At 32.3% G+C, this 12,916-nt stretch overlaps 1 protein-coding gene across 17 annotated transcripts in view; it reads left to right on the forward strand.

The window, feature by feature from the left end:
• The window catches only part of LOC411466 (histone-lysine N-methyltransferase 2C), a 31,311-nt gene extending 19,099 nt beyond the window's left edge, over positions 1-12,212 (forward strand). For 14 of the 17 annotated variants that reach the window (XM_026445481.1, XM_026445474.1, XM_026445476.1 and 11 more), the window contains 10 exons: positions 14-6,479; positions 6,821-7,261; positions 7,733-8,009; positions 8,099-8,358; positions 8,431-8,648; positions 8,983-9,360; positions 9,464-9,814; positions 9,938-10,903; positions 11,218-11,400; positions 11,487-12,212. In XM_026445481.1, coding sequence (XP_026301266.1) covers positions 14-6,479; positions 6,821-7,261; positions 7,733-8,009; positions 8,099-8,358; positions 8,431-8,648; positions 8,983-9,360; positions 9,464-9,814; positions 9,938-10,903; positions 11,218-11,400; positions 11,487-11,579 — 9,633 coding nt within the window. In that variant the 3' untranslated portion in view covers positions 11,580-12,212. The remainder of the gene's footprint in view (positions 1-13; positions 6,480-6,820; positions 7,262-7,732; positions 8,010-8,098; positions 8,359-8,430; positions 8,649-8,982; positions 9,361-9,463; positions 9,815-9,937; positions 10,904-11,217; positions 11,401-11,486) is intronic. The other 3 variants (XM_026445484.1, XM_026445491.1, XM_026445479.1) reach the window with 2 other exon arrangements.
• Positions 12,213-12,916: the final 704 nt, after the last annotated feature.

The raw sequence follows: 12,916 nt of genomic DNA on the forward strand, positions 1-12,916 counted from the left end.
TCTGATTTTACAGTCTCTCAATAGCAAACAACGACAGTTACGAAAATCCGGCAACGAATTGGCAGAAAATGATGCGGCTGAATTACAACGTATTTCCAGTGAGCAAGCAATATTACAAAAACAGCTAGATGCAAGTCGCAAACAAACTCGTCAACATGGCATGCTAATACAGGAATATCAGAGTAAACAGCAACAAAGACAACCTCAACAACAAAGCAGCGAACCATGTTCACCGCTGATGTCGCCTTCTCAACATTCACCGATGCATAGTCCTGCTGCACTTGTTTCACAAAGTCCAGGCCCTGGAAATGTTCCAACAAATATAATACAACATTCACCAGCAACTCCTATCATTCAACATAGTCCTAATACACCTTTATTACAACATAGTCCTGGTAATCCACAATCAGGAAATCCAGGAACGATATCACCTCATAACATGCAACAGTCACCCAGAATTGGCACTCCACATTCACAGAATGAAGAAAGTCCTTTTAGCCCTGGTGCTATGCCTTCACCAGGAATATGTGGTCCTTCAGCGGCTCGAATGACGTCTCCACAGCATCGTGCAATTATTAGTGGAAGACTTGCAACTAGTCCAGGTGCTTTTACTCCGGATACGCGAAATACACAACAAATTATCGGAGATCAAGGAGTTAGAGTCCATAGTCTCACTCAACGTTTTGTCCGTCCACCTGCCGTAGTAGAACCTGGACAAAGACCCAAAATGCAATTGCAAGGAGGGATCGTATACGGACAACGTTCCCCACTTGGAAGTCCACAACCTAATCAACAGTCATTAATGAATCAACAGCATCAACAGATGCTTCAGAGACAACAGATCTCACATCAAATTCAACAACAGCACGATACTACAATTCTTCAAGATGGACAAAATGCAATGACTCAACGTACGTTACAAATGGCTCAACAAAGACAACAGTTGCTACAACAACAACAACAACAACAACAAATAGTTCAACAACAGAGACAACAATTTTTGCAAATGCAGCAACAACAGCAGCAACAGCAACAACAACATATGCAAAAACCTCCAAGTTCTCCAATGGTAGCTCAACCTGCTAATTCTCCAAGTCCGCAACTTCATCAACAAATGCAACAGAATTATGGACAACCTCCAAGTTCTCCTATGCCTCGTAGTCCTATGGTTCAACAAACCATGGGATCACCTATGTTGCAACAACAATTAAATCAAACTTCGCAACCTCCCAGTCCTATGAATAGCAGAATTCATCCTCATCCACCAAATTCACCAATGATATCACAATATCAACCACCAAGTCCGATGTCACGTAATCATCCTTCGACATCTCCTATGCTTCAACATCAATTAAACAATGCACATCATCCTCCAACATCGCAACCACCTAGCTCTCCTATGCCACGTAGCCCAATGGTTGGAGGTTCGCCTATGCAAATGCAAAGAAGACAATCTACTGGAAATAGTCCAGCAATGCCAGATCGACCACAAAGTGTAGAAAATCCAGGAACACCAAGAACACCACATACCCCTCATACGCCACATACGTCACATGGTTCTTATACAACTCAAACTTCAAATAATCATGCAGTATCAAATGATCAACAGCAACAATTGCAACAATCACATCAACAACAGTCTATTACACAGGAACAGCCAACTGCAACAGATCACACAAATAGAGGTGGAGGAAATCCTCATAATCCACTAAATCCGTTGCCCTTCGGGCGATTTGGATATATTAAACTTGGATTAAGAGGCGGTTCTCCTATGTGGTCTACAAAAGCAGAAACCAGCAAAGGAAAAACTTCTGAATCGCATCTTTTAAATATAGATGAAAAACCAAACACATCTGTAGTTGTTCATAGGAAAACTGGCATACCACAGTCAAAAATTAATTCTTTAGTTTGTGCAGATTATAATGATTTTGATGATGACTCACATACACCACCTCAAACTCCACCAACAAGTTTAGAAATCAAACAAACCACTTCATTATCTGATAATGGACCTTTAACATTGGGTAGTCCTAGTAATAAAATGGAACCTATACCTGACACTACTGATTATGATGATGACAAAACTATTGTAAATACAGAAGTGACTTTAAGTTCCACAGCTCAACGAGATAGTGATGATATTACTGTTATAGACCAATTTGGAGATTCTGAATTGGTTGATGTGATATCAGGAACATTGGAAGGTGACATGCAAGAAGAATATGTGCTTTTCGAGCCTGGAATGGTCGTAGACTTATCAGCAGATAGTAATGATTCGCTTTGTCATGCATTAGTTAATGAAAGTAGTCAAGGACACGACTTAGTACAAATATTACAAATAGAAAATCCTGAATCTCAGACAGATGAACCAATGTTAAGCGATGAAGATTTGGTACCCTCCCATACAAGAAATAAAAAGGGTTTAAGATTAGACATAGTAAGGACATTACAATCAGGAAAAAGACTCGTAGCTGTCACAGATACTCCGGAATCGCCTGATCAAGAAGAACTTCGCGTAAATCCATCGCCTGGATCTTATATAGATCAATCACCTGAGCAAGATCTCATGGTATCTTTTGTTAGTGCATCTGAAGTAGTAATTATTGATCCTAGTACAAAATCACCTGAAGATAATTTATCCAAAGAATCATGCACAGAAGAAATAGAAAAAACAGATACAATTAATGTTTCCGAATCATCAAAAGAAAATACTGTGACGGAAAATGCTACTGAAGATCAATCAAAATCACAAAAAGAATTAAAGTCAAATAGAAGTCCTACATCATTTTTGTTCTCAGATAAAGTTCTTTATAATCAAATTTCACCATCAAATATTCATCATGCTAATATTAATGTATCATCTACATGTAGGTCTACAGTTTCTTTGTCATCCTGTGCAAATACAACTGTTAATACTAATAATACAAATGCCATTACTACTTCTACCAGTGTATTGATAGTGACTGATACAACTATTAAATCAACTCCAATTTTTACAACTTTAAGCATAACGAAAGAAACAGTATCTTCTTCTTTTAATAATCAAAAACAACTACCATCAACAATGGCAAGTATAGTGGCCGATGCCAAAATTGCTGCTAAACTCAGTCAAACAGCTTTGGAGAACATTATAGTTAGTTCACAGCAAAGTATTACAAAGATAGAATCATTATCCAAAATTACTTCATCAAATACAGAAATTTCTAGACCTCAAGTTACAATTTCAGAAAAAATCATAACATCAGTATCTAATTTACAGAATGAATTCACTAGTTTTGTACAAAGTACCGCTACAAGTACAATGGAAATTTTAAATAATCCTACAAAATTAGTATTAAGTGTGCAACCAACATCTGTCACGTTATCAACACCCAAAATGTCCATACTTGATCTTCCTAAAAAAGAAAATGAAAATAATTCTGTTACAATAACAAAAGAAAATCAATTAGAAATTTTAGATAAAAATGTGAAAATTAAAAACGAAAAAGATGAACCTGATCATTCTGCAAAAAATTCAGAGGAATCAAATACTTTAAATGTCAGTGTAACTACAAGTATAGCTGTGAATCAAGAATTGACTTCATCTGATGATAAGAAAAATGATCCTTTGAATACTACTGATGAATTAGAAAGTATGCTTGAAGCAATCCACAACCCTGCTGAAAACACTATAAATAGAGAGAATTCTCATTCAGAAAACAAGACAGATACTGCTTCTTCATTGAAAAGAATATTTCCAGTTACAGATGATTTATCATTGGTAAATATTTTAGAAAATGATTCGGAATCAATTGAAAATGAAAATAAAGAAGAAAATGTAACTTCTGAACCTCAAAGAATGAATATTAAATCAAAAGAAATTGAAACTAACATTATAGAAAATACCAATTTAAATACTTCTCAAAAAGAAAAAAAACACAATGAATTATGTACAGAAATTGAAAGTAGTAAATCTTATATACAGCATTGTCTCAATGAAGAAAAGAGTATAATGGAAGAATCATCTGATGACATATTAGATATGTTACATAATATCATATCCTCTAAGCCAGAAATGGCTAATAGTGAAATGCTTCAAGAAGACAGATCCAGAAAATCAAGTATGATATATGAATTACCAACACCTTTAGATACTTTGCCTCTAAATATTCTTCAAGATTCTTTAATGGATCTAGATCAAGAACATTCAGATAATGAACATCTTTTATCAAATGAAAAAGAACAAAAAATAAGATCAGCCAATTCACCTCCTATAGAATCTGTCCCTAAGAAAAGTTCACCAATCCCACATCAAAGTACTCCTTTAGTAGTGAGTACTATAGCACAGTTGCAGAAATGCACGACTACAGTGCCTCATCTCTCTCCTCTATCAAAACCGACAGAATTAACGTCCAATGTTGCAAATGTATCACATCAGTTGAGAACATTACTCTCTTCTTTACAAACAAATCATTCAAACTGTACAACTATAAATCAAACCGCCATCGTCACTATGGTGTCCTCAGCGATCTCAGGATCAAAAGTAGGGAACATACTGTCTACAACCAGTACATCCTCACCAAACTCTGTAAATAATATTCATAATAGTACAAACGTACGACTACAGACCTCTATCACCACATCTCATTCTACAATTACAAGTAAATCTGAATTAGAAAATACGACAACCAGTTATATCCCACATACAAAAGAAAGTACAAATTCTACAGTAAGCGTTGTTTCTACTTTAACTAAGGTTACACCTTCGGAATCATTTTTACGAGTCACTTCTAGCGGAGTACAGTCGCAAGCTAGTAGTAGTCTGTCCCTACAAACATCATCTGTGATCACTCCCAGGCCACCAACAAATTCAGGTATCTCGATTACGTCAAATGCAATGCTAAATGCAATGTTGTCTGGTACGAATTCGGCAAAATCTTCAATTGCTGGTCTTCGAACGAATACTGCTCCTACACAAGCTGGTAATTTATTGAGCTCAGTAGTAGCGACTTCTGTACAACGTACACAAAGTTTACAAGCTATTCTACAAGTAAGTTCAAGCTGTTCTTCGGCACCTTCTCGCGTAGTTGTAAACTCTACATCGACAACAGCCACTACATCCATGCAATGTGTCAGAACTATTGTACCTCCAATAGTAACTACAAGCACCAACAGCATTAGTGTTACTACTAGCATACTTCAGTCTACTTTGTCTCAAACACCAACTCTTTTGCATTCTCAGCTTACTTCTGGTCAAAATCAATATAAATCAACCAGTCATTTGCCGCTAGACAATAAAAATGTTGATCTTGAGAGACTGGCGCAGAGCACACCATCTAAAAAGGAGTCAGAAGAATCTAACTGCAAATCTCAGTCGGTGCTAGAAAAACCATCAACAACTAGATCTGAGTTGGAAATGAATAAAAATTCTACTCATAGAATGGAGGAATCACAAAACGTATTGTTAAAACAATTGCTCCAAAATACTGCATGTGCAACAACTACATTGTGCTCCAGTTCTTCACAAGGTCCTAGTTTACCATTAGTACCATCCTTAGAAGCACAGTTAGCAAGACCAGTACCTCCCACTCCTTTCTCTGTTTTACCACCTTTATTAAATGAAGTACCAGCACCTAAGACTACTAGTAATAAGCAAGTTTTAAACAGAGAGACATCATTCTTATCTCAATCAGTAATACCTTTGAAAGTGCAAAGTCCACCAACCAAAGAAGAACCACCGAAACCACCACCGCCATTAACAACTTCTGCACCAGTTTTATCTCAGCAACTTATGGCGGATTCATTTCCAAAACAACAAATAACTACACAATCTACGAAAACTACTCCTGTTTTAACTCAAACAAATCAACAGCCAACAATAACAATGACCAAGCAAGTTCCGCTTACGACAAAAACTTTAGAAACTACAACTTCTATAAAGCAAGAATCAACTACTATTAGCCAGTCACCTGCGAAGTCTGTGAGTGATGCCGTTATTAGTAATACTGTTCCAATCCAGAAACAATGTATATCAACTCCCATAACTGTGTCACGAGCAGTATCACAAACAAAACCTGTAATTACAACTGTGACAAGTAAAAATATTCAATCCACGACACAAGTATCTAGTACTATTCAAGTGACACAACAATCATTAACGACTATTACAACCGTGCAGCCACCATCATCACAACAAACGCAAGCACAGACTCAACCTCAAATACCAGTTACCCCAAAATCCATTATCTCGACTCAGCAACAACCCCCTCATGTAAACACAATACCGCCATCAGTGCCTCATACGGTGTCTCACACAGTGAGTCACCAAGCCCAGGCGTCACAGGGTGCAAATGCACAACACACAGTGCCTTTAGTGGAAGTCAAAAAGGAAGTACTCGATGAAGTTCTATCTAGTGGTACACCTACCCAATTAACCGATACCAAAGACTTTGTTACTGCCAAAGAGGAGCTTATTGATGGATCGATTGATGATAAAACTGGTATGTAATATATAAATATATAAATATTATGTAAATACATAAATAAAATAATTCAAATGTAAATTAAAAAATTAAAACTTATACAATATTTATATTATATGTAAATATACATGATTGATTATTATTAATATATGCTTATCTTTATAAGTTTCATAAATTTAATTCTTTATTTCTGATAATATTATTTTATAATTATATAATTTTATAATTTTCTATATAAGATATATTTAAAAATAAAAATTTATTTAATTAATGTTAGAATAATAAATATATCATATTATTACTTGTATAAAAATAAATATATATTTTGTTTAAATGCATACATAATTTTATCTTTATAGATCTCAAGAAAATGAAAAGGCGACAATATCAACAGAAACGGAAGCAAAGCCAGGGAAAGGACGCGACAGCAGCAACTCAAAAAAAGCGTGCTAGGAAAGTATCCCGTTTAGACGAGGATTATGACACGTTCATTGACAATTTAATGGCACAATTACGACAGCTTCAACCAATGGCAGTATTAGAACCACTTCTAGGTAGAAATTATGGCGTTTGTCCTATCTTTGGCTCGGGAGACCTATCGAAAATCAGCAGTCAGAAGGATTATAATACTAGGACAGGTGATTTAATCGGTTCATATGGATCTGCTACATTACCTGGTGTATCTGATCATTATAATACACAACCGTTTGGTGAATTGGAACCTTTACCACCTCAACAACCCGCTTCTACTCAAAGAGGATTTTATGATCAAGAATTTCCACCTCTTAAATTGGACGATTGTAAGTATATCTATTAAAATGAAAGAAAGAAATGGATTTGGAAAATACTTTAATATCTTAAATATTGAAATAAACTTTATTTAAAAGCTATTATTATTATTAATAATAATAATATTTCCTTTATGATCATATAAAATTGATATATAAAATTAATTTTAAATATTACAGACTTTAATGAAATAAATAAAATATTTTTATACAAATAATAATGAATAAAATATAAAGAAAAAATTTTTTGCAATTTCATATAATATTTCATATGCCGATTGTTTAATACAAAAAAGTTATTGTAATTCATAATTAGTAAATTTTAATACAAAAATTATTAATATTTAATACAATGATTTTTAGTATATTTAAAACAAACGAAAACAAACAAGTGATCTGAGTTCATTTTTTCTATTATAATTTAATAATTTCTTATTTCTTGTAAATAGAAATCTAATAATAATATAAATATTACATTTTTAGCCGACGATAAAAAAGAAAATTCCTTATCAATGAATCGCGATGTGGATTCCCCTGATACAATAGTCAGTTCATCTTCACCAGAATGCGTTATTCCAGAATTTATACATCGATTTCCTGGTTTAAGATTGATTGAAGAAGAATCGGATGAGGAATCAGATTGGTTAAAAAGAGTATCACCTGTAATACCTTTAATATCACCGATACCAATTAGATTAAAACCAACTTATATCGGTAAAGATATCGCCAAACAGGATAAAGAGAATTTAGGAATACCACGGTATGAAACAAAATTTTTTTTTTCATATTCATATATATATTTTATGTAAACTGAAAATATTTTTAATAATATTAATAATTTAAAAATAGACTTGGAAAATCACCTCCAATACCTTTAAGAGATGGCAACGTAACAGTTACATTAACATTGAATAGTCAGGCTGCAGATGACATAATGGGAGTACTTAAAGATTTGGCTAATATTTTAAATATTGCTCCTCCCACTGGTTACCAGATAGTAGAACGTACTACTACTCCCCCTAGTCAAAAATTAGGTCTTTATAGAATCAAGGGAAAAGATGGTAAAGAGGGAGGTGTGTATTTTTATCCCATAAAAATAACTAAGAAAGGTTTTTATTTATTTATTTACTTTTTTATTACAAACGAGTGAAAGATATTATAATATACGTCTAAATTTTCAGCTCCAATTGATATACAAAGTATTTTAAATGGCGCCGCGAAATTCTGTCGTCATTGCGATGTTGTGATATTGAATAGCTTGATAAGAAAGAAAGTATCTGATTTACCATTTTTAAGCAAAGAAGAGGCTGAACCCGGCGATGAATTATGTTTCTGTTCAGCAGCCTGTTACATGCAATTTGCTCTCATGCATAGAACACCTTTGAATACACAAGATAAGGTAATCATATTATATATATATTATATATATATGTAATAATATTATATATTATAAAATATTTAATATAAAAAATATATTATATATATATTTAATATATTTATTATATATATGTTATGAATAATTTAAGTTAATGTTAGTTAAAATGAAAGCGAAACAGATAACATGTTTGGAGATAATTATGTTCTACTTTATTTTATTTTCCTTTTATTTTATTTAATTCAAACTTAAATTGTTTAAATAAATAAATCTTAAATGAAGTTTATAATATGTAATATTTTATATATATATATATATAAAATTTCGTATAAACAATTTAACATATTTTTTTTATTAGGCTGCAACAATAGTAGACCATCTATGTAATAAGATAGATACTAAGGTATTGGATGACGATTTCAAAAAAGGGAAAAAATATGTGATCAAACAACCGATTGATCATATTGAAAGTATGGAAGTCGATCAAACTGAAAAGGAAATAGAAATTAAGATAAAAACAGAGAAAGAAGAACATGATATTTTTGAAGCAAAAGAAGAAATCACAGAAGAAAAACGGGCAAAAAAACATTCAGTCACAGAAGAATCTCTAACTGAATCGACTGAACCCCAACCACCTACGAAAGTATGGAGAGGTTTACGGTATAAGACGTGGTCTGTTGGCTTAATGCAACCTACAACAAAATATAAAAAACCAACAGACAAAGAAATCACGGAAGTATGAATAAAAATACTTTTAAAATTAAGATTTAAATATATATAACATTTAAATAAGATTTATAATATAAAATAAAAAATATATTTATAAAATTTTTTTATAGATGCTTTTCCGTATGGGAGTAACCGTAGTACCTGCTAAGGCGGAAGATAGTCGACGATGCATGTTTTGTCACAGTCAAGGTGATGGTACAGCCGATGGTCCTGCTAGATTACTCAATTTTGACGTCGACAAATGGGTACATTTAAACTGTGCTCTTTGGTCGGAAAATGTATATGAAACTGTAAATGGTGCCTTGATGAATCTCGATACTGCTTTGCAACATAGTCTTGTATTAAATTGTATTCTTTGCGAGAAACCAGGAGCTACTGTAAAATGTTTTAAAATGCGTTGTACCAATGTGTACCACCTTGGCTGCGCTGTTAAAGATGGCTGTGTTTTTTATAAAAATAAGGTAAAGATCATTATAAGAATATATATTAAATACCAAATTCAAAGAATTTAATATTCATTAATATTTAGAATTTAATATTTAGAATTTAACATTTATTATAATAAATGTATTATTTTATTTTAGAGTACCTATTGCTCTCAACATGTACAAAAAAACGAAAAAGATAATGAACTGACTACACTTTCCGTCTACAGAAGAGTGTATGTCAATCGTGACGAGAATAGACAAGTTGCAGCTGTGATGCATCATTCGGAACATAATCATTTGCTTAGAGTCGGAAGTTTGATATTTTTAAGTGTCGGACAATTGCTTCCACATCAGCTCGCCAATTTCCACACACCAAATTATATATATCCAGTTGGATACAAAATTGTCAGATTTTATTGGAGTATGAGACGGCCAAATAAACGCTGCCGATATGTGTGTTCTATCCATGATGTTTCTGGTCGACCCGAATTTCGTGTTCTAGTACAAGAACCTTTACAAGAAGACGTTGAATTGCGTGACGCCACTCCTCGCGCTGTCTGGAGCAGAATCCTTGAACCTCTTGCCGAGTTACGAAGATCGACGCACAGTGTCCAGCTATTTCCGCGTTATGTTTCTGGCGAAGATTTATTCGGACTTACTGAACCAGCGGTCGTTCGTGTTCTCGAAAGTCTTCCAGGCATTGAAACTTTAACTGATTACAGATTTAAATACGGCCGAAATCCCTTATTAGAATTACCGTTAGCGATCAATCCTACTGGCAGCGCGAGAACGGAAGCTCGTTTACGAAATCAACTTCCTTGGAAAAGACCACACACACAGCGCACAGGTTCTTCAGCTCGAGCAGCCTTCGTTCCAACTGCAACTGTTGCTGGAGAAGTGGCATGTCCTTATTCGAAACAATTTGTTCATTCTAAAAGTTCTCAGTACAAAAAAATGAAGCAAGAATGGCGGAATAACGTCTATTTAGCACGCTCTAAGATCCAAGGTTTGGGATTGTATGCTGCACGCGATTTGGAAAAACATACAATGGTCATTGAATACATTGGAGAAATTATTCGTACTGAATTGGCCGAGACGAGAGAAAAGCAGTATGAAGCAAGGGTATGTTTTCATTTGATTTATTATTATATTATTTTACTGTACATTATCTTATATATAAATTTATATTAAGTTAAAAAACAATATTATAAATAATATTTAGTATGTAATTAGTATAATTAAGTATGTAATAAAGTAGTAATTTATAGTTTATTATATAATTTATAGTTTAAGATATTTTTACTAATTTAATTGTTTTTTTCATATGTGTTATACGTAATATTAAAATAAATAATAATAATTTATTTGTTTATGATATTATAATCGTAATTTAATCTTAATAATAGAAATAAGTTTTAGAAATATATTTATTACAGAATCGTGGTATTTATATGTTTCGTTTGGATGAAGAAAGAGTGGTCGATGCAACATTGTGTGGAGGTCTCGCAAGATATATCAATCACTCTTGTAACCCAAATTGTGTCGCTGAAATTGTTGAGGTCGAACGTGATCTTAGAATCATAATCTTTGCAAAACGAAGAATCTCACGTGGCGAGGAGGTAGATCTTTTTTTTTATTTAACAAGTTATTTGTATATAATTGGTGTTAAACAAAGAATTTATATTATTGTTTTTTCTACATACAGCTGGCATATGATTACAAATTCGATATTGAAGATGACCAGCACAAGATAGCATGCGCATGTGGCGCGCCTAACTGCCGCAAGTGGATGAACTAAAGCTCGATCCACCGTTGTTATTGTTACTACGTTATTGGGTAGGTTTTACATGAAGAAAAAATTATATATATATACATATAAAAATATATATATATATAATAGACACATTATTTAATTTGTAAAGTGCCATTGCAGTTTGACTAATTGATTCATAGTGAAGTTGGTGCTATGCCATCACAACATTCCTCCAAAGTTGTACAATATTAGTTTTACTTTACAAAACATAGAAAAACATTGATCGCTTGTATATTACGGACATTCTTTAAAAACACGACACACATTGCGAAAAAAAAAATTTTATGAGTCGTGTGTATGTATACAGGAAATTTGTATCTTTGTATGTTGAATAGAGTCAACATTTAGTTGACCAATATTGTAATATAAATCGTTTATTAATTATTATTGCATATACATTGCACTGTATCTGTACATAAGTAGAGATCCATGTTATTTTGAATCACCAGATGAATTATGTAAAGTAACAGTATCTAATTTAGAATTATATACAATTATAACTATTTCATTATATGATAATAAATCCGTACAAAATCTACTGATCTATTTCGTTTTTGTAAATACCTTTTTTTGTGAATTTCGATTTATTAGTGTTTAATAGATAAATTGTATTCATTATTCAATTTCGAATCTTTTATCGTGATAAATATCAACTTTAAATTCTCAAATTATTTATGCTTTTAAATTCAGTAAAAATTTCAAAGAAAAAATATTCTTCCATCGTCAAATAATTTGTTTTGTATAATTTATACATAAATTACAAATTTATGTATACAAATAATGTATATATTATATTTTTATTAAAACTATAAAGATTTCAAAATACTTAACATTAATATAATGCAATCATATAATGTAAAATAGATAAATTTATTCTTTACATTACATATTCATATATGTATCTATAAATCAAATTTTTAAGATACAATTTTGTACTGTAATATTTCTGATATCGACTTTAATATTTTATTTATCACGTAACAAAAGAAATATTTAAGAAATTGTACATTGCATTTAGTTTGTTTAATTTGTAACAGAAAGAGGTATAAGGAGAATATAATTTAAGGTCAAAAAAAGAACACAAAATGAGAACAAATCATGTTTACAATTTTATTTTCATAATTGTAAAATAATATTTACAAAGCAATATATATTTCATGTACACAAAGTACATAGTCGTTTTTCAAGTTTCGATTAGTGTATAAGAAAGAAATACAACAAAACTAAAATAATATGTACAATGAGTATTTAACTATAAGAATGTATCACGATTACAGAACAAATACGTCTGATGAAATCTTTCAAATACTTATTAATTATGT

Source organism: Apis mellifera, linkage group LG15 (assembly GCF_003254395.2).
Source record: "Apis mellifera strain DH4 linkage group LG15, Amel_HAv3.1, whole genome shotgun sequence".
Lineage (NCBI taxonomy): Eukaryota > Metazoa > Arthropoda > Insecta > Hymenoptera > Apidae > Apis > Apis mellifera.